Raw genomic sequence first — 22859 nt, forward strand, 5'->3', positions numbered from 1 at the left:
AAACCTCGGTACTTAACTGCAACCGGATCCATTTTCCTCGACACTTAACTATCGAAGGGTATTTTTGTCTTTTACATGTGTTTCTCAGCCAAAGAACATGTGTATACAACAATTTTCTCATTATTGATATAAAGTATATTTTTTTCATTGAAGTAAAATGTGTATGAGATGCATAAATATGAACGTATAGCATTAGGGACGGTTATTATTATCGTACAAAATTCATAGTAGATTTCGTGAAAAATGACAATAGAGATGCTGTTAGGAATTAAGGTAGCATCATTTTTCTTTCTCATTTTGATAAATTTTTAGTGGTTATCTTTTTTATGATCGACTTATTACAATTTCATTGAATTGGACCAGTTGATGAACATATCCATAAGAATATCAACTATGTGTTTGCTACAACGAAGAAATAATTACCTGAAAGCGCCAAAGAAGGTCACTGCAGGGCTTAACTTTGAAACGATTGTCATAGAAATGTTGACGTGCTTTTTCAACTTGAGATCTCTCCTCAGGAGTACCAGCATCAGCATCAAACTCCCATGTCTGCCTCCCCACAAAGTTATTTGTACTGAATATGTATGGATCCTTCCCACCATCTGCTATCTTCAGCCTCCACATCTTATATAATATATCACTTTATAACTTGCATGTATTTTACAAGTTTCAGCATATATATTTTAGGCAAAAGAAAAGAGAACTAGATTGCAACTATATATGAGATTTTTGTGTGTGTATATGCTGAATCACACAACATATATGGAGGAGTCTCATGCAACAATTATTATAAAGCAAGCAGTGTTGGCAATGTTCAACGGCTTGAATTTATGATGGTATAATTTACTGTTTGATATATAGGTGTAGTACTAGTGTATATCATTGTGCCTCTTATAATGGTTGGTTATTTGATTTACTACCCCTCTTATAGTAGTTGGTTGTTTGATTTACAATTGTACCTAATCCACTTAATGTAAAGCCGACCAATGAATAATAGTACAACGTACGTTTGATACTAATATAATTTTGTTTGTATAAAAGATTCAATTTAGTATCGGTAAGACCAAATACAATCTAAAATACATATTGTTAAGTTGGATATTTTATGTGATATTTTTCATGTTCGAATATGGGAACTTCTATTTTATTTGTGAGTTTATGGTGATGTTAATTTATCATATTGTCTAAAGAAAAATAGGGAACCCAATTTACTCGGTAAGAAAAATAAAATAAACTTTTAGTTCTTAAGAAGAAAAAAAATCTGAAGTACTTAGTCCTTAAGAAACTTTTATTGTACATGATCTAATAATTGTCTTCATTTTTGACAATGATTCATGTAGGCAATAAGACATGAAGTTTATTTTCTGTTGCAATGATACGGTATCTTCTTATATAATGTGCAATTCTTGATTTTTATGGAACTCCACATAGATATGCTCCAACGTTGATAATAGTTATGGAACGATATCATATGTTCTGAACCTGTTAAGATACTATCGTTTTGAGATGCTCCAAGCTGTCTTAGTTTTTCCTTAGGGATCAAAAGTTGCTTGTATTTTCTTAGGGACTAAACTGAATTTCACAGTTTTTCTCAATAATTAAAATGTATCACCACTCTTCTCTTTATTTTAAAATTTTCAACGTAAAAATTAAGTTTATAGAGTGAAATATAATTTGAAACATTTCTGCTGTGTGTAGTATATGTATTGTTGTTGATATGTGAAGTGCGGGTAGATAAATTTTACATTGAATAAAAATGAGAGTGTTTTTTTTTTTTTTTTAGAAAGACGAAATAGCAAAGCCATTATTATAAACTCACACACACAATTAGTGGAGGTATCGGGGTTCGAACTCCGGTCATAACATCCGGCCTAACAATTTCAACATTTTGCTAGTTGAGCGAGGACTTGTGAATGTTAAAAATGAGAGTGTTAAATAATATATAAGTGAGCTAAAAATCTATGGGAGAGTTTTTTGTTCATTTAGATTTGAAGAGTCTTGAAAGATTTCTTAATGCGCGTAAAGGATACTAAGCTTACACAAAAAATAATATATAAATGAGAAATTTCATATATGTAACATTTTAAAGTTTTTGACGAAATCACCGACAGAAGTTGAGTCAACCAGAAGAGGTTAGACTCTTAATGTGGAGAACCAATGTTTAAGTTGCAACCAAAAGATTTATCCATATTTATTATCAAAAATGTCTCAAATATGATTATTTTCTAGTGAAAGAAACCCATAAAAAAAAACCAAAAAATTGCTTTGAACAAAAAGGAATTATGTTTAAAAGAATAGGTTAAACTCTCAAAACGCAACAATCAAAGTTTGAATTTTAACTAGAAGAGACCGAGTTGTGAGACATCATGACGATGTACACAATCAGACTCGTCTCTTAAATTCGGGTGTCAATTTAGTATGGCGTGTTTTTAAGATAATTAAAAGAAAGAAGTCGCAAAAAGAAATCAAATTACATTATTTTATTATTTTTAAATATTAGGAACACTATCTTTTTATGACTCTCTCCAACAGTCACTCTTCTATTATGTTTAATTTAATCCACTGTTCTATTAGGTTATACTTGTGTAGATCTCACCGTTTTTAAAGTGCAGTATCTATGTGAATTTCATTCAGTAATGAGTATGACATCTTAGAAAGAGAGTGTTAATTTGGTTTATGAGTATGACATGTACTTGCAAAACAGGTGGTGATTGTACCTTGGTTGATTTAGATGTACATCCATACGCTGAGATCAATTCACTTCAATATACTTGCAAACAAAACATTATATTGAATTCTGTCTATTGAAAAATAATATGAGTGCCATAAAAATCTAATCTCTAATCTGTTATACCTTCGAAAAGGGAAAGAAAAAGATAGGGGACCGGTTCATTAAGAATGAGAAGAAAGTACACTACACATTACAGATGGAAGTGTAATAGTTGACAGAAAACCGATCAAGGTCCACATGGCTTAAACTTAGAATCTGGTGGTGTAGAAAGAAATCCTTAAAGATTGTTCCAAGAAAGAATTATAAATGAGAGTTGAAGCCTCGTGACAGGTTTAAGCAAGGGTCATTCCATTATCTACAGTTCAATCTTCATCCTCCACAGTTTTCAAGCCTTCAATTCCACATTAACACAACTGCATCTCAATGATACTTCTTAGATCATGAATTGATTTCCTTCGAAGAAAAAATTATTATGAATTGCTTGGCCAAACCAACTTCACATAATTACGTGAGGGACAGTTGTGTGGTCATCCTCAATATCACAAATAAAATGTCTTCATATGCAAATAAAAGCACTTGTAATTATCCTCAAGCTTAGCTCAATTGGTAGGAATATTGCATATTATATGCAGGGGTTGGGGTTCGAACCCCAGACACCCTACTTCTCCACATTTATATGTGTGAGCTCTAGTCACTAAGCTACTTGATCAAAAAAAAAAAAAACACTTATAATTTATGATCGTAGTCTCTAATTATATATAAACCCTTTTGAAGAATTTACAAAATTATACAATTTAATCCTTTATGTATTTTTTTTCATTTTATTTTGATCCCTTAAATAATGCATGTAGGTTATTTTAGTCTCTTAACTTACAAATGTTGAGACATTTTGGTCTCTAATGGAGAGGACTATAATGCCTAAAGTTTATAACTAAAAAAATTAAAGCATCTAATATTTATAAGTTAAGTAACCAAAATGATACGAAAAAAACTTAACCGACTAATTTGTCTAATATTTATAGTTTAAGAAACCAAAATGAAAAGAAAACAAGCTTAAAAGTCCAAAATGAAATCTAAAATTAACTTAAGAGACTAAAAGTATAACTAGTCATATTCTACAAAGGATGTGTTTGGATGATCAACATATAAAATAGATACATTAAACTCGCTCACTATTTTTTTAATATATGTAAAAAATGTCTCAAATACTTATATTAAGCGATGGATGTAGTAATTATTTGAAGGGTTAATGGTGCTTTTCACCCCTGTAATATAAGTTATTTTCGGTTTTCGCCCCTATAAAATTTTCAATTTGAATTGCATCCATGTAAAACTTTTTTTTTTCCAAAAAACACCCATCCCCCATCCAACTCAGCAAATTCGCTTACATGGCGCTGATTTGGCATTTTTTCTCATTTTTTAATTTTTTTAATTGGCCACGTGTAAAAAATATATCCACATCAGATTTTATTTTAAAAAATCCAAAAAATATTTAGTTTTTTTTCCAAAAATTTAAAAAATAGAAAATTAATTTTGAAAAATTCAAAAAAAATATTAAGATTTTTTCTGAAATATAAAAAAACAAAAAAATAGTCATATTTGTTTCCCAAAAATTTAAAAATCAAAAAAAAAAATTAGAAAAAATCAGAAATTATAATCAGAATTTTTTTAAAATTAAAAATATTTTAAAAAATTCTGGAATTTAATTTTCAAAATAAAAAAAAAGCAAATTTTCAAAATTACAAAAGAGGTCAGATAAAAAATCTGTATACAAATATAAAAAAAAAATTCAGATTTTTTATTCGAAAATTTTGTTCCACAATTTTAATAAAATATTGGGAAAAAAATCATTTCATTCCACAAATATAAGATTTATGATTTCTACCTCCTCTGAAGAAAAGCTTAATTCTAGAAAAAATGGAATTTCTACGACTTTTTTAAAATCCTCTAAATTTGTATCCAGATTTTTAAAAATTAAATTTTTTTCCAGAATTTTTTTAAAAAATCTGACCTTTTTTTTAATTTTGAAAATTTACCTTTTTTGTATTTTGAAAATTAAATTCCAAATTTTTTAAAATCTTTTTAATCGAAAAAAATCTTAATAGTTTTTTTTCTAATTTTTAAAATTTTTGAAAAAAAAATCTATTTTTTTTTCGATTTTTCCAAAAAATATGACTATACTATTTTTCTGTTTTTTTATATTTCGGAAAAATTCTTAATATTTTTTCTGAATTTTTTAAAAATTATTTTTCAATTTTTGGAAAAAAATTGAATATTTTTATGATTTTTTTATTTTTTAAAATTTATTTTCAAATATTTTAAAAGTAAAATCTGATGTGGAAATATTTTTTTACATGTGGCCAATTAAAAATAATAAAAAATGAAAAAAAAATGGCAAATCAGCGCCACGTAAGTGAATTTGCTGAGTTGGATGGGGAATGGTTGTTTTCTGGAGGAAAAAAAAGTTTTACAAGGATGCAAATCAAACCGAAAATTTTACAGGGGCGAAAACCGAAAATGGTCTATATTACAGGGGTGAAAAGCACTATTAACCCTTATTTGAAATAAAGCATTATTTAAGTTTTGTACAAAAATATTATTTTAAGTATATCTTCTATCAAACCGCGATCAACCCATTTTTTTTACCATGTGGTGCCTCTGACCTTATTTGACTATTTTTTCATATATCATAGACATAGAGAATCTCACACTTAAAGGAGAGATGTTAATGTGTCATGTGTGAGTTATAATTCTACATTGGCAGCAAGATTTGATATTTATCAACATACATACATCATTGATCAATTAATAATCATTAGAAAATAAACATGCCATGTACGTAATTTTAAAATTTGGCAAGACAAATGTTTATTATAATGATAAAGATGGTTTTTCCTTTTTGTGCTCAAGCTCACATTTCAAACTGCAATGGAAGGCAACATAATCCCTTTACGATATTCAGCTAGAGCCCACATTGGGAATATATCTCTAAACATGGCGTAATGCAGCATGCAGTTTTTCATGAATACTGCTGTGAGTTCCTGCCAAAACATAAATAAGAACTTAATTAAAGATACAAAAATAATAAGAGAAATGATAGATACTCTATCAAGAAAATTTCAAGATAGCGTATTTGCTAACACATTTCATTAATTACATATTATTACCTCCCTTGATTTCCGGCAAATAACAAATTTAATTGATTGAGAGTTTGGGACCTTTTCTTGATCAATTCTTGATAAATTTCTCAAGATAAATAGCAATGCTCAAATAATAAACCGAAGTATATACAAGTTTATTGTACAAGTTTTATTTTATCCTTCAATATTTTTTTTTACCTTTATCTTTTTCGCAAGTAAGTTGGTCTAGGTTATCAAGACCATTTCATTTTATTTATCACAAGATGGAAAACCGCCAAGGTAAATTTGACATGTTCTGCTAACTTTTGAGGATCAAAAGTAGCAGCTAAAACACTTTCTGCTGCAAGCATAACTATATTATATGAACTTCAATTATGAATCACTAATTACTTTCTTTTTAAGTTCTTGAAATCATTTTTAAATGAGTTTTTAAATATGAAAATCACTATGTTATATCTTTCCTCCTCATTTTATATAATACTTTATTTTCCCTTCAAAAAGTATCCATATTTTTTTAAATATGAAAATCTTGGTGAGCTAGCTAGGTTAATTTTCCTTATTGTGAAATAAGCATAAACATATAAGAGTCATAATATCAAACAATTAACTGAGATAAACCTGTTGGGGCCAATCACCCTCCTCTTGTTGGAGATTGATGATTAATTTTACAGCACGATGAAGAGGAGTAGGGTCTCTCTCCGCCTGTACAGATATATATAGAAATAACCATATTTATATGTATTCATTAGTAGTTTTTTTACACAACATTCATTTGTAGTTATATAGTAACAAAGCATGAATTTTAATTTACAATGACAGGTGAAGGTACCTGGCCGGCATGAATCAAAGCCATTAGAGCCCATGCTGTCTGTACAATATTTGATTGGCTTCCTTCAAGAGGTACATATATCTGCATTATTTTCCTTAATTGTCATATCATTTTAAAAAGGGTCTTGTTAACGAGTGTCCCCGGTACACTCTTTAAGCATTGTAAATTAAGTAATTATTTTTAATATATACCATGCAATTAATTTAGTTCATTATTAGTAAATAATAATTAATTATTTAAAGACAAACCTTTTTTGAGCATGAAAGATGGCTCTCTCCCCACCCACCATCCTCTCTTTGTATTGTAAGCAGAAATTTAACAGCTTTGCGAATTGCAGCACAATTCTCATAAGTCTTGCCGGCGGCTGTTAGACCGCCAAGAGCAAACCAAGAACCATAAGTGAAGCAAATTCCCCAATTTCCATACCATGAACCATCACTTGTTTGTTTATCTTCAAGGAATTTAACTGCTTTTGCAATGAAATTCTCTACTTCTTCCTTTCTATGCTCGGGATATAATTTTTTAAACAAAACCATAGCTTGAATCGATGATGAAGTGCATTCAACATATTCACGCTCAACTACAATTTCCTCAAGAAATTCAATTGGATTGAGTAGCTGAAAATTAATAACAAAATCTAATTAATTAATATGGTGTGTATACTATATTTTGAAATGAAAAGATGGTATTTATTCACATACAGAACAATTCATGTATGATTTTTAACATGTATGATTTCTAAATTTTCATTTTTACCATGTATGCTTATTCGAGATTTAAAAAAAAAAAACATCTATGCTAACTATTCGTTTATTAATATCATAATACGTACTTCCAACCATTCTAGAGCTTTTGACGGCTCCCAAGCTGGTAAACCACCTTTTTTACCCTGCAAAAATGCATCAAAAATAAATCATGTAGCATAAGAAAATTGAACATCAATGATAATAGTGCAAAAAATATACTGTATAACATATTTTTGAATCAATTAAAAATAACAAATTTAACCTTTTACTGCATTTGTTGTAGTACACATAATTGATGTAAAATGTGGAGATAAGTTGAACTTAAAAATTTCTTAAAAACTTCCACATACAAAATAATGGAGAGAGTAGTATGTAGTACTTGCCTGAAGAGAAAACATGATATTGACGGAATCATATAACCTTTCAGGTTCCATTTTTTCCCCTACAATCTCCGGAGACAACATTGATAAAAGCAGACAACACTAAAACACATAAGAAAATTAGTTAACAAATATTAGTATTTTGCATCTGATTAAAAGAATAAACAGCACTGGCTTATGTAGTTCGTTAGTTACTAAGTTACCTTTAAACCTTCTGCAGTGCAATCAGAAACCTGCCATCCATGATCTTGATCAGAGAAGGTCCATGACCCTTTGGAGATATGACGGTACATGCTCTCAAAATCTCCTGAAGGGTTGTCCCTAACCTGCAAATTGAATAGCAGCAGACAAATTGTCAAATAGGCAATAGTTTAATGAACTAACTTTGAACTTGGAGATAAATTGTCATATATAATTACAATAATGTAATTGCTCAAGTGTGCACATGATAAGTAACATTAAATGATTAAGGATGTATATCATTTTGTTAATTTTAGAAAGAAAAAATATTATTTATATTTATACGTAGCATTTCTTGGCGCAACTGGTAAAGTTGTTGTCATATGTCACTGGAAGGTCATGTGTTGAAATGTGTCTCAAAATTGATGTTGAAGTTTGGAAAAATCGTGGCACGTTTGCAGGGCAACGTGGCACGATTGAATGGTTCAGTTTTTTGGTTGTCACTGAAAAAATCGTGGCACGATCCAGGAGGAACGTGGCACGATGCAGGAGCAACGTGGCACGGTGCAGGAGATAAGATCAAGTACTGTACTGCTACCAACTCCATCGTGGCACGATGGGCTCGAAACGTGGCACGATGTTGGGTATTCCTGAACACTATTTAAGGCTTCATTCTTCATTTTTTGGTAAGAGCTTCAAGAGAGAGAAACTAGGGAAATCAAAGGAGATAACTTTAGGGTTGAGGGTCTTTGATTAGGGTTCTCTTGAGTTTGGAAACATTGTAAACACCTTGGGTGAGTGAAAATCATTGAGTGTCTTGTTCATTAATGAGATTGGAAAAATGGGTAGAAATTAAGGTGGTGCTTTGTGAGCTTGTCAAAGCTAATTTCTTGTAACCCATTTGTATCTCTTTGTAAGAACTCATTGATAGTGGATTGGAGAGATCAATCTCTCCCCCAGATTTGGTCAAGTTGGACCGAACTGGGTCAACAATCTTTGATGTGTTTGTTTCTCTTCTCTCTTTATCTTTTACTTGTGGTTTTGAGCTTTTCACTTTGATTACTAAATTAGATTTAGATGTTGTTATTATTGTTGTTGCTTGTTGTTTGCTTTGATATTGGTTACTACTTTCCTTTGCTCCACACATCATAGTTTGTATTGGTGTGATTTTGAGTCGGAATTCACAACATCATGGGTTCAAGTCTTGTAAATAGCCTCTTGTGTAAAAAGCAGGGTAAGGCTGCGTACAATACACCAAATGGTGGAACCCCTTCCCGAACCATGCGTATGTGGGAGCTTTAGTGCACCGGTTTGCTCTTAATTTTTTGTACGTAGCATTTCTGGTTTTTAGATTGTTCCATACTCGGAAGCTGCTATTTTTTATCAGGCATTCCGGTTAGCTATATATCAATCCCTTCTCTGTTATTCCCGCCATCAGAAGCGTGTCTTGTTTGTTTCTTTTGTTGTGTGTTCAGGTGCTGTGTTGCATTGTTTTCTTGGTTCTGTTTTATTTGTTCTTTTTTCTGCTTAGTGTTACTCTGGTTTTATCCGAACATGTGTGATCACTACATCTTGTTCTCGGTGCAAGTGGTTCTAATAAAATTTCAGTTGTTCCAAAAAATAAAAATAATTGTGCCGTTTTCAGTTTTTAGGTTTATGTTAACTATTTTATGTCAAATATAATTTTACATTATCGGAAGAAATTAACCAATAGCAAACTTAATGTTCTTATCACTAAAACTAAACATACCTGAGAATTCTTGATGAATTTATGTCCTTTTGCAAGTGTTGGACCAATATCCTCAATTAGGTTAGTGGCAAGCAAAGCTTGAATGATCAAACTAGCATCCCATGTTTGGCTACCAAAACTCTGCATTATAAAAATATGTGCATTTATATACGATGATGCAATAATATTCTAGTAATTAACTTGCATTAAGATATGATAAGATAATTTGAGTAAATAGGCAATTATCTCATAAAATTGTAAGTTTCGTTAAATACCTCTCTGACATTAACAAAACTTCAATTTTCCCTCTGAGATTGCACAACGTTAATCAATTTACCCCCTCCGTCAAATTCGTCTGTTAGACAACATGACGTTTTGCAAATACCCCCTGAAGTTTTGCACTTATGTGCAAAATGCCTTCCGAACTTAAAAATTTATATATTTTTCTTCTTATCCTTTACTCAAAAGATACTAAAGACAAACGATTAACAATTAACAATTAACTTTAATAATTTAAACTCTACAAATCCCTAAACACTAAGTCATAATTATAGAGATATATGTTAGATACTAGTTAGCATTAGTGAAGTAGTAGTATATATAGTTGTAACAACCCCATGAGTGGGATAACTTCCTCATTTGTAATATTACATTTTACTATCAATACAACAATTTCATAGCTATTCTCTCATTCCTTCCATGGATGCCATGTTTCATAACAATAATCGCACATTGTTCTTTTATTACCATGCCATTCTAGCATTTCGGTACCTATACTTTAAAAGTTTTAAAGCTAAGTAATTGTACATGTTGTAGACACATCTTACAGCCTGTTCTAATCACTTTTAATTCTTGTTCATTTTGACAACTTTTTGTACATTTTACTATCTGTTTCAGACTTGAAAACATAATTTGCAAACAACAAATATAGAACAAGTAGTTGTTAATGAATATGTCACATGGATATGAGAAACAAGAGAATGAGAGTACTGGGAATAGTGAAGAACATGCTGAGGACACTTCAATGGGATCTTCACATAAGTGCTCAATATCCTTTGATTTGAAAGAAGAAGCTATTAGTGATCAAGATGTTAACAATGGGGAAAATGACGTGATCATGAATTAGTGTTTAGGGAATTTATAGAGTTTAAAGTATTAAAGTTAACTGTTAGTTATTTATCTTTAATATCTTTTGAGTCAAGAATAAGAAAAAAATTATAAATTTTCAAGTTTCAGCGGCATTTTGCATGTAAGTGCAAAACTTCAGGGGGTATTTACAAAACGTGATGTTGACTAACAGAAGATTTTGACAGAGGGGGTAAATTAACTAACATTATGCAATTTCAGAGGGGTAATTGAAGTTTTGATAATGTCATGAGGGATAAGTGACGAAACTTACAATTTCAAAGGGGGTAATTGTCTATTTACTCAAGATAATTTATACATGCAGGGTCATTCCATCTTCAGCAACCCATAAATAGTCTGGGAGCCTTGCAAGATGCTTCTTGAATGCATCTCCATTTGGATCTTCCACCCAACAAGAAAGCATGCACAAAACCTAAAAAGAATTGTTTATTACACACTAATTGTTGCATATGGCTAAAAATTGATGTTTTATTATTATGATAATAACTACCTTTTCCACACATCCAATAGTTATGTATCGACTATTCTCATCTTCATAGTGGATATGTTTCATTGCTACTTGGAGAGCTTTTTCTCTAATCAGCTTGTTTAACGGCCAATGAGTCAAAAGTGGCTCCATGAATATGTATAAACTATCCCATATTAGATCTTGTATCAAAGGATGGGGATAGTAAAGATCTTCCTGCATTTTTTTAACAGTAAACAAGATAATTTATAAAAGGAGTATATATGTGAAATGGACAATTATGGCTCCCATTATAAAGAGGATATGTAAACACACACATTGTGGTTAATCAGAGATAATACTCCTCACCTTTGCACATAGATGGCGTACTTTTTGCCAATTAACTTTTTCATAAGGTTCTGTAAGGAGTTCTTCTCTCAACTTTAAGGTCAATGGTGTGATTGGACCGACAAACCTCTTTCCATACAAGTAAGACATAGGCATGTATACCAATCGACAATAACACAACATTCTAGCTGTGTTTAGTAAAAGGTAAAAATGAGATAGGACAAACATTCAATTTAATGAATCAAGTTTATATATATTTTTCCATAAAGAGAGAGTGACAACACAAGTTATTTAATTCAACCTGGATGCTTAAGAAGAAATGAGGGAAGCATCCAAAACTCAGGAGGCATTGGGTTGCTTGCACGCCAATCAAAGATACCAAGTATCTGTATAGTTTCAACTTTCAATAATCAATCAGATTGGCTATATATATACACTATTTTGTGCATATTTATATTTTTTATAAAATGAAGTAAAACATTACCGAAAGCCAAAATTTTCCCCATGAAGGTACGTATGTCACACCACCATGATCATGAATCCATTTTCTTGCTTTAGCACAAGCATTTTCTTTACCTCCATTTGGACCTTCTCCAAGTATTCGCATGCATATGTAGTTGAGTACTGTACAAAACATGATACTGTGACCCTCTACGTGTAGTCCCCATCCTCCATCTTCATTCTTCAAATGAAAATGCAACATGGCCAGCATTAAACGTTAGTTTTTTGCATGAAAATATTTCAACTAATTATTTTGTTTTTCCCGTCATACCGAACAAGTATACCTCTTAAAATTTGGGTTAAGCTTAACTCAACCCTACAAAACTAACTTGTAAGGTGAAGGATGTCACCCACTTATATATATATATATATTCTAACCATAATGCATTCAATGTGGGACTCTCGACGCACCGAAAAACCCTTATATAATTTCAAGTTTTTATATTGGATTTAACTTATTCTTAAAAATCACCTTGTAAGACCTAATCTCTTTTCTATATGGGACTTGGATTTTCTCAATACAACCCCTTATGCTTAGTACTATTTGGCTTGGTGTGTGCATAAAGTTACAGTTAGGCTTAACTCATAGCTATAAAAAAATAAAAAATTGTAAGGTGAGCGACATATGTCGCTTTTAAACACATTTTCATATTATATCTCATCAAAATTGAAACTCTGGTCAAAAGTTCTCTCACATCTAGGATTGAACATCTAAAGCATGGCTTAAGTGGTCCAATAGCGAGTGGCCAAACAGATAGTTGATAAGTGTGATACCATCTTAATAAAATTAATTAGCTCATGTCTAATTTAATCCGACAAATTTGATTTGGTATAATGTGCGGGATGTCTTCCACTAGCAAATACATCTCAAGTTATATCTTATTTGAATGTGGAACTCAACAATACCTGATGACAATATATGTAACGGAGAATCTCTTTCCGATACTCTTTGGGGAATACCGAATCAAGATGTCCTATAACGTACATACAAAAGACCTGCAGTGTTTTGAGGATAAATTAATCTTGATTAGTGCATTATCATAGAAATTGAATATATAAAGCAGGCGGTATGCATTTCTTTTTTTGGCAGAGGATGCATTGTTTTAGTGTTTAATAGCAATACATCTTATGTGATCTTAATTTCATGCGTATCAAAAACATTTGAGAATTTCTTCTAAAAATAATTTTCAATTACTTAGTAGTCTTGTTTTTCAATTTCATAAACAATAACATAAAATTTTCAAACTTTGAATTTCTATGTTCATTTCTATTATTGATGGCTGAATATATGAATACTCACCAAGGGAGGAAAATAAAAGAGAGGGCCAGCATTTAGAGAAGGCCAATGACCATCACTAGCCTGAAGTGCTGATATGTGATTTACGGCTCTTCTTAACGTGGTTGTCACTTTTTCTTCTGTTATCTCTTCTCCATCTTCAATCTTTACACTTGCTATTGTTTGTTTAAAAAAAATTTCTCTCAGAATCTACATATCTCACAAACAAACATGGAAAATTTGTTATATTAATGTATATATGGATCAGAACAACAAATTTATACACATATAACCATTCACCATTGGTCCATTATTATAAGATTCTCTTACGAAATTTAGTGTTATTAAAAAATGGGTCTTGTTAACGAGTCCCCTCAGGACACTCTTTAACATTTCCCTTAAAAAAAATTAGACGTGACGATAAATTTATAAAAAAAAAATGCATATGTTTTACGTTTTTCATAATTGCAGGACTAATTAAGTAATTCAGACAAGTTTCCGAGCGATCAATCACTTGGTGGCAAGATTTTCTGCATCTTTGTGGCCTGGTTTGAATCTCGGCATCTTCAAAAAAACTAAATTAATAATATTTCATGAGTACTAAAGTAAGGTCAATGTGAATTGAATTTGATCAACTTGTTAACATACGAATCCAAAATCAATCCGAGAATTATATCATTTTTTTAGTATCTTTTTAGATAAATTTTCAGTAGTTATTGTTTTTCCAATTGAGTTATTCAAATTTGCTTTGAATTGGACCAGATGATGAACATCTTTATGGACCAGATGATGAACATCCGTTTCAGTAGTTATTGCTTTGAATTGGACCAGATGATAAATTGAGTTATTGTTTGTTCGCTACAACGAAGAAATAACTACCTAAAAGCGCCGCAGAAGGTCACTACAGGGCTTAACTTTGAAATGGTTGTCATAGAAATTTTTACGAGCCGTTTCAACTTGAGCTCTCTCCTCAGGAGTACCAGCATCAGGATCAAACTCCCATGATCTGCCTCCCCGCAAAATTGTTAAGGCCGAATATGTTTGGGCCCTTTCTACCATCAGCTATCTTCAGCCTCCGATCCACATCTTATATATTATATCTTTTTACTTTAAATATATTGCAAGTCTCATTTTATATACTTTAGGTAAAGGAAAAACTATAGACCATGAGATTTGTGTGTAAGCTAATCGCACAATATATATATGAGTCTCAAGACGTGAACGTGTAAAACTACTTTCGGTGGATGTCAAACACTGTTGGTCATGATTTTCTTTACGCGTTGCAATTGCTGGACAGTGTTAAAAATGCAATCAGTGCCATTCTTACTGTAAATGAAAGTGATTGTGGCAATGGCATTTTGCAACTATTAATTGCAACTTGCAAGCTAAAGCTTGTAGTACCATTCTTATTATCCAAAACACAAAGTAACACGAACAAGTGTACGTACTTGTTGAGTGTGAGAGAAAAGATATTGAGAAGGAAATTATGTTCTTTGTGAGGTTTCTGTTGGAATATTTTTTATATTAAGTTATTTTTCAATGTTATTATAAGAGCATTATAATAATTATATTACTATATATCAATGAGTAGCCCTATCGCTCAAGAAATAGAAAATAAAATATCAACAGATAGTCTTAATTGATTAATGATAAAAATAAATAATTATTTAATTAATTGATATGAACTCTGACTCCTTATTTTATAATGATGGGAACCTAGCTAGTTGGCCATCACACACAATGGACACAATTTTATATAGGAAGCATAATATCTATCATGAGAAATGATAACTATAATTATATGAACCATTGGATCAACTTGTTTTATCTAATCTAATTTACATAAAAATGAAAATATTTAAAGATTTTATTTTTATTATATTGGTACCTAATTGAAGCTTGGGTTAAATATGTTTTTGGTCCCTATAAAACTTTTAAGTTTAATCCTTACTTAATTTTAATAGGGTTTTTAGTCCTTAAAAAAGAAAATTACTTCTAATTTTAGTCTCTGTTACAACAAAGTTTGTTTAATTATCCTTAAACTCTTAAATTTTTGAATGATTTTTTCGAGACAAGTTTAAAACACTATGAAAGGTTCATTTACTAAAATTTAGAATTTTTTAATATGAGATGAATTAAATATGAATTTTTTAAAACGGCAAAAGTTAAAGATAAAATTAACAAAATCTGAACTAAAAATCAAATTTTGTGACAATTTTTTGCAGAGGAACTTTCAATAATGATCTTAACACGTCTGCAAAAAATTGTTCAAAAACTGAAGAGTTTAATCATAAATTAAACAAATTTGAATTGAGGAGGGACTAATACTTAGTGCAAAAATTGTTTTTTAGAAACTAAAAAAACAATTATAATTAAGTAAGGACTAAACTTAAAAATCTCAATTTTATAGGGATCAAAAACATATTTAATCCTTGGAGCTTTTATCGAGAAAATGAGTTAAATTGTCAATTCTCTGCAAAAAAAATTGTTAATTCTGCAAGAAAAACAAAAGAACATAGAAGAACAATTGATAATTCTTTTGTTTTGATGATTATGCATCCAATTTCAACTATTTTACACTAGTGAAAAGAATATACAATGTCCAATATTTTTACTCACGCTGGTATGACACTAGGAAAATGATTTATATATACACTATGGTACTTTATTTTTTGACAGATTATACAGTATAGTACTGTATCTTAGTCAAAAAGTATGTACTATCATTAATAACACTATATCCATTCTTTGACAAAATGGATACATTTATTGTTATTATTGATGTGATATGACTATCATCTTCTTCTATTTTTCTTTGACAAAATGCGATACAATTATCTTGTCTTCTCTCATTCTCCTCCACATGCAACTTACCGGGGCAAAAGTCCATTCCAAGTTTATTTTTCAGAGGGACAAACTTGTCAAGAAAATAAAAAATGAAAATATGTTTAGAACATAATTTTAACGAAAGGGAAGGAAGATTATGTGCCTTGTTTTCAAAAAGAAAAATTAGCTACTTCCATATTATGTAGTAAATTATGTCTCGTCTTTTCTTCAATGTCAATTTCAATAGACTAATTTGACTTCTAAAAAAAATTAGTGTCTTTTTTACGTTGACCGTCTTATGACTACGAGTATTACCCTTAAATTGTTGGTTGAAACAGTTTTACTCATATCAAATGGGCTAAGAACACATAAGAAAAACTTTGAAAAGCATAACAAATTGAGTGTTAGTTACAATTTATAAGTTGAAAACTCTCAGAAGAGAACAATTACCTGACTATCTCTATAAAAAAAATGAAAACAATTACCCGACTAAAAATAGTAGAAGTGCATTGTAAAAAACAAAAAAAAACAAAAATAGTACATGGATACAGAGAGAAAATAAAAAAAGAACAATAGTTATTTATAAAAGCCTAGCTTCACAAGTTGTAAGAAGTCAAATTTATTTATAATTGACACTATATTAAATAAATTATCATATTTTTTATAATATTATATCTCTTTGAATAAACAAAATTGTTTGAAATAACTAAATATATATTAATGAGGTATCAATAAGAACTAGCTACTTATTCAAGATTTTTTTTTTTTTTGGCGTAGTCAATGCTACCACGTTGTCATGAAACCCTCCGCTTTTGGTTGTGATCTTAAATTTGGAGGCAATTTGTAACGTTTTACAAGTTTATCTTTTGTAAAAGAAAATTGGTTAATATTTTCACTATAATATTTATTGTAGAAATTGATGTAACATAACCAGGGGTACAATAAATTAAAAAAAAAAGAGAAATGATATTTAAACAATTATTTTGTGACAATTTTACGATAACATTCTTTTTCATAATCACATTAATGTTTTTTATTTTTTCTTTCTATTGCATTGATTTTTGTGTCAAGACATACATTCTTTTATATATTTTGGTTTTTTCACAAGCTTTTATAAAAATTGTCTCATATTATCACACGTGAGGTTCCTCAAGGTCAATGGAAAGTGCTTCAAGCAAGTAGAGTAGAGGGGGACCGATCACCGATGGTCTCTCACCTAATGTTCGCAGATGATATGGAGAAGCAACTGCATCGCAAATGACATGTGTAATCAACTCTTTGAAGACTTTTTGTGATTTATCGGGACAACAAGTGAGCCAAGATAAGACAAGCATGTTTTTTTCTAAAAATGTTCCCTGAGGAGTCCGATATCAGTTGTTGAATTTAGCTGGTTTCAGGGAAGCGACTTCTTTAGGAAAATATCTAGGAGTGCCTTTGTTAGGAAGAGCACCAAAAAGAGCCGATTTTCAGTATATTATCAAGTGCATGTCATGCTTGCGAATTGGAAAGCCAATCATCTCTCGTTAGCCAGAAGAGTGACACTAGCTAAGAGTGTTATTGAGGCAGTTCCTTTATATCCTATGATGACCACTATTATTCCCAAGGCGTGTATCGAAGAGATTCAGAAACTTCAACGGAAGTTTGTTTGGGGCGACACAGAGGTTAGTCGAAGATATCATGCTGTTGGTTGGGAAACTATGTCCAAACCAAAGACCATCTATGGTTTAGGTTTAAGAAGGCTGGATGTTATGAACAAGGCGTGCATCATGAAGTTGGGTTGGAGTATTTACTCTGGATCAAACTCTCTTTGTACTGAGGTTATGAGAGGTAAATATCAGCGAAGCGAAAGTTTGGAGGAGATTTTTCTGGAAAAACCGACAGATTCAAGTCTCTGGAAGGCGTTGGTTAAGTTGTGGCCAGAAATCGAGCGCAACTTGGTGGATTCTAACGGAAATTGGAATTGGGAAAAGCTAAAGCAATGGTTGCCTTTTGATGTACTTCAACGGATTATGGCTATTGCAACACCTCATGAGAACTTAGGAAGTGATAAATTAATATGGCCGAACACCGCAAGTGGGAACTTTAAAGTAGCTAGATTCAGCATATTACAATTTTATCAAAATTAAATCATGTTGATGAAGACGTGACTTGGATAAAATTATGGAAACTTAATGTTCCTGAACGTGTTAAATTTTTTATGTGGATTATATATCATGGAAGATTGCTAACATATTTGAGGAGGAGTAAGATGGGGATTGGAAGTCCAATGTGTAGTTTTTGTCATGATGTGATTGAGTCTGAGATTCATGTTTTAAGAGATTGTCCAAAAGCTTTGGCTCTCTGGATGAGGGTAGTAGATACTACTGGAAGGGCAGCTTTCTTTGAAGGTGATCTATCTCATTGGATCAATTTTAATATGTATAGTGAAGGAGCTTGGAGACATGATGTTGCTTGGAGAGATTTTTGGGCTATTGCTTGTCATACTCTCTGGAAGTGGAGGAACAAGGAAGTTCATGATGATAATTTTCAAAGACCATTACATGTTAACGATATTATCATGAAATATACAGAGGACTATCGCGATGCAAAGCAAAATTCTGACATTATTGTTCCTCAGCCGAGGAGTTTGGTGGTGGTGGGGGATTTATCAGGGGAGTAGAAGGTGAGTGGTTGGGGGAATTTTCCAAATTCTTGGGAAAATGCAATGCTTTTATAGCGGAGTTGTGGGGAGTTTTGGAAGGTCTCCGATATGCGAAACAAATAGGGTTTACAGCGGTTGAAATTCTTTGGTTGTGGTGAACATAATTATGAAGGGGCAGGATATCAATTCGATAGGAAGGAGCCTTGTTCAAAGGATTAGGCAACTCTTAGAGATGGAATGGGAGGTTAAGGTTCAACACTCGTATCGTAAAGCACATAATTGTGTTGATGCTTTAGCTAATATGGGGTGTAGAATGGGTCATGAAATGGTATTTTATGAGTCTTGTCCGACTCAAATTAGTCATTTGTTAGCTGCTGATCAAGCAGGGGTTTCTTTTATGTGTTTGATTAAGATGTAATTTCTCTTTTTGAGCTTCGGCCCTCCCGTCAATAAAAAAAATTATTCCTCATAAAGAAATAATTAACGTAAATAAAAATTTGAAAGTGATCTTATAAAAATGGACAAAAAAATTCTAAAGAAATTTATATGTAGAGCATCTCAAGTAGGCATGGCAATGGAGCAGGGTGGGGGACGGATTTTACCTTCCCATTCACCATATCCTTTACCCGTTACCCTGCCCATATCCATCGGGGATGAAAAATCGAATCTCATCCCCGTCCAGGATGGGTTCGGGTATTCCCGCCTCATACCCATTCCTCGCGGTGGATAATTTTTTAAAATTAAAATTAAAGTAACTTTCATCCTGAGCGCAATATAGTAATGCATTATCTAGGAAATATACAATTGACGATCGATGGCAATGGTGATGGAGAAGAGAGAGGCAGATAGTGTGAGATATGAAAGGAGATAAGAGAGAATTATGATAAGTGACTGTCATCTAAAAGACTAAGACTCTGACTATGGGAGTGAAATGATTTAGAGTTTCGGTTTCAATTTATATAAAAGGGGTAAAAAATTAATTTTATACATTCGGGATGGATTTGGGTATGGGTTCGAGGTGGGTATCTATATCCCCGTTACCAGTCTCATACCTGTGTTTTGAAATCGGGAAAAACTTAAACCCAGTCAAAACGGAAAAAACCCGTCAAAATAGGTTTGGTTCGGATGAGTACCCGCTGTCAAGGATTTTGTTGCCATAGTTAATCTCAAGTGAGAGTATACGAGTTGATTTCATAGAATAATGAATCCATTTCTTATGTTTTTTCTTTCCATTTAAGGAACTTACGTGCCAAAATGGGTACCATAATAATTGTAGATTTTTTTTTTTAAGATAGACGAAATGGCAAAGTCATTATAAACTCACACACACATAAGTGGAGGTACTGGGGTTCGAACCCCGGTCATAGCATCCGGCCTAACAATTTCGGCATTTGCCAGTTGAGTTAGGACTTAAGGAATTAAGGTAGTATCATTTTATTTTTTTTCATTTTTGATCGATTTTCAGTGGTTATCTCTTTATGATAGAGTTGTTACATTTTTCATTGAATTGGACCAGTTGATGAACATATCCATATACATCAAAGAGATAATTACCTGAAAACGCCAAAGAAGGTCACTGCAGGGCTTAACTTTGAAACGATTGTTATAGAAATGTTGACGTGCTTTTTCAACTTGAGCTCTCTCCTCAGAAGTACCAGCATTTGGATCAAACTCCCATGTCTGCCTCCCTAAAAAGTTATTTGTACTGAATATGTATGGATCATTCCCCCCATCTGCTATCTTCAGCCTCCACATCTTATATATTGTATACTTGCATGTATTTTACAAGTTTCAGCATATATATTTTAGGCAAAAGAAAAGAGAACTAGATTGCAACTATATATGAGATTTTTGTGTGTGTATATGCTGAATCACACAACATATATGGAGGAGTCTCATGCAACAATTATTATAAAGCAAGCAGTGTTGGCAATGTTCAACGGCTTGAATTTATGATGGTATAATTTACTGTTTGATATATAGGTGTAGTACTAGTGTATATCATTGTGCCTCTTATAATGGTTGGTTATTTGATTTACTACCCCTCTTATAGTAGTTGGTTGTTTGATTTACAATTGTACCTAATCCACTTAATGTAAAGCCGACCAATGAATAATAGTACAACGTACGTTTGATACTAATATAATTTTGTTTGTATAAAAGATTCAATTTAGTATCGGTAAGACCAAATACAATCTAAAATACATATTGTTAAGTTGGATATTTTATGTGATATTTTTCATGTTCGAATATGGGAACTTCTATTTTATTTGTGAGTTTATGGTGATGTTAATTTATCATATTGTCTAAAGAAAAATAGGGAACCCAATTTACTCGGTAAGAAAAATAAAATAAACTTTTAGTTCTTAAGAAGAAAAAAAATCTGAAGTACTTAGTCCTTAAGAAACTTTTATTGTACATGATCTAATAATTGTCTTCATTTTTGACAATGATTCATGTAGGCAATAAGACATGAAGTTTATTTTCTGTTGCAATGATACGGTATCTTCTTATATAATGTGCAATTCATGATTTTTATGGAACTCCACATAGATATGCTCCAACATTGATAATAGTTATGGAACGATATATGTTGTTAATTGGCTTCAAATTTGTGGTTTGGAAGAACAGAGAAATCGTGACACGATTTCATCAACGTGTCTTGATTTTCTAGACGGTGAGCATGGTTTTGCAGGGTGCTCAATCGTGTCACGATTTTGGAAAAACGTGACACGATTTTCAAACTTGCTGGGTACATTTTCAGGATAAGGTTGGTCGTACCTTGGATTGTACGCACCAATCGTGTCACGATTTGGCAAAACGTGTCACGATTTTGACAGCTGAAGACTGCTATATAAGTGTTCTTGTGCAGATTTTGAAGGAGAGGTTGAAGAGAGAGAAACTTGGATTACAAAGGAGGTAACTTTAGGGTTGAGTGTCTTTGTAGTGAGGATCTCTTGGGTTGGGAAATATTGTAAACACCTTGGGTAGTGAGATTTCACCATTGGAATGATCAAAAAGCTTCCTTTTGTGTTTTTCTCTTAGGATTCATTATTGAGAGTGTGGGTGACTCAAAATGGGTAGAAATTAGGTTTTGCTCTTGTGTAAGCTTATAAGCTAATTTCTTGTAACTCTTTTGTAACACTTTCATCATAGGGGATTGGAGGGATGCTCTCTCCCCCATATTAGGTCATATTGGACCGAACTGGGTCAACAATCTTGGTGTGTTTGTTCCTTTCCTTCATAGCTTATCTCTATTGCTTTAATTATGCTTGTGGTGATGCTCTACACTTAGATCTAGGTCTGTTTTTGTTGTTGTTGCTAGGAGACACTTTATTCATTGATTACCACTTCATTTGCTCCACACATCTTTGTTATTCATTGGTGTGATTTTGTCCAGAATTCACAATAATATCATATGTTCTCGAACCTGTTAAGATACTATCGTTTTGAGATGCTCCAAGCTGTCTTAGTTTTTCCTTAGGGATCAAAAGTTGCATGTATTTTCTTAGGGACTAGACTGAATTTCACAGTTTTTCTCAATAATTAAAATGTATCACCACTCTTCTCTTTATTTTAAAATTTTCAACGTAAAAATTAAGTTTATAGAGTGAAATATAATTTGAAACATTTCAGATGTGTGTAGTATATGCATTGTTGTTGATATTTGAAGTGCGAGTAGATAAATTTTATGATTAATAGGGCTTTACCCCCCTGTAATATAGGGCACTTTTAGTTTTCCCCAGTGTAAATTTTTTTTTTTAGATTTCGTCCTTGTAAAATAAAGATTCTTCAAGATTGTCCCCTATGCACTGTGACTCAGAAGAATCTTTATTGTGTTATTGACGTGGCATTTTTTTTATTTTTCAATATTTTTTGGATGCCACATGTAAAATACATTTTCAATGTCATTTATAATAAAAAAATTTAAAAATTGAAAA

At 31.7% G+C, this 22859-nt stretch overlaps 1 protein-coding gene across 1 annotated transcript; it reads right to left on the bottom strand.

The window, feature by feature from the left end:
* Positions 1-5427: 5427 nt before the first annotated feature.
* Positions 5428-20891, bottom strand: LOC25500477 (mixed-amyrin synthase). Its single transcript, XM_013588899.3, has 16 exons — positions 20473-20891; positions 13476-13661; positions 13082-13171; positions 12159-12356; positions 11976-12060; positions 11696-11862; positions 11372-11563; positions 11180-11293; positions 9757-9876; positions 8030-8152; positions 7830-7928; positions 7533-7589; positions 6949-7317; positions 6701-6781; positions 6490-6573; positions 5428-5772 (listed from the first exon to the last, which is right to left on the bottom strand). The coding sequence occupies exons 1-16, from the start codon at positions 20671-20673 to the stop codon at positions 5650-5652; spliced, it is 2289 nt and encodes a 762-aa protein (XP_013444353.1). The 5' UTR covers positions 20674-20891; the 3' UTR covers positions 5428-5649.
* Between the last annotated feature and the right edge of the window lie 1968 nt (positions 20892-22859).

The sequence above is a fragment of the Medicago truncatula genome, chromosome 8 (genome assembly GCF_003473485.1).
Source record: "Medicago truncatula cultivar Jemalong A17 chromosome 8, MtrunA17r5.0-ANR, whole genome shotgun sequence".
In the NCBI taxonomy this organism is placed as follows: domain Eukaryota; kingdom Viridiplantae; phylum Streptophyta; class Magnoliopsida; order Fabales; family Fabaceae; genus Medicago; species Medicago truncatula.

Bases quoted from the DNA above. Each gene is read 5' to 3' on its own strand.
- LOC25500477 (XM_013588899.3), bottom strand. From the start codon at position 20,673: ATGTGGAGGCTGAAGATAGCAGATGGGGGGAATGATCCATACATATTC. The intron at 13,662-20,472 runs GTAATTATCTCT...TGAGATATGTAG, and splicing joins ACCTTCTTTGGCGTTTTCAG to ATTCTGAGAGAAATTTTTTT. The intron at 8,153-9,756 runs GTATGTTTAGTT...TTCAATTTGCAG, and splicing joins AATTCATCAAGAATTCTCAG to GTTAGGGACAACCCTTCAGG.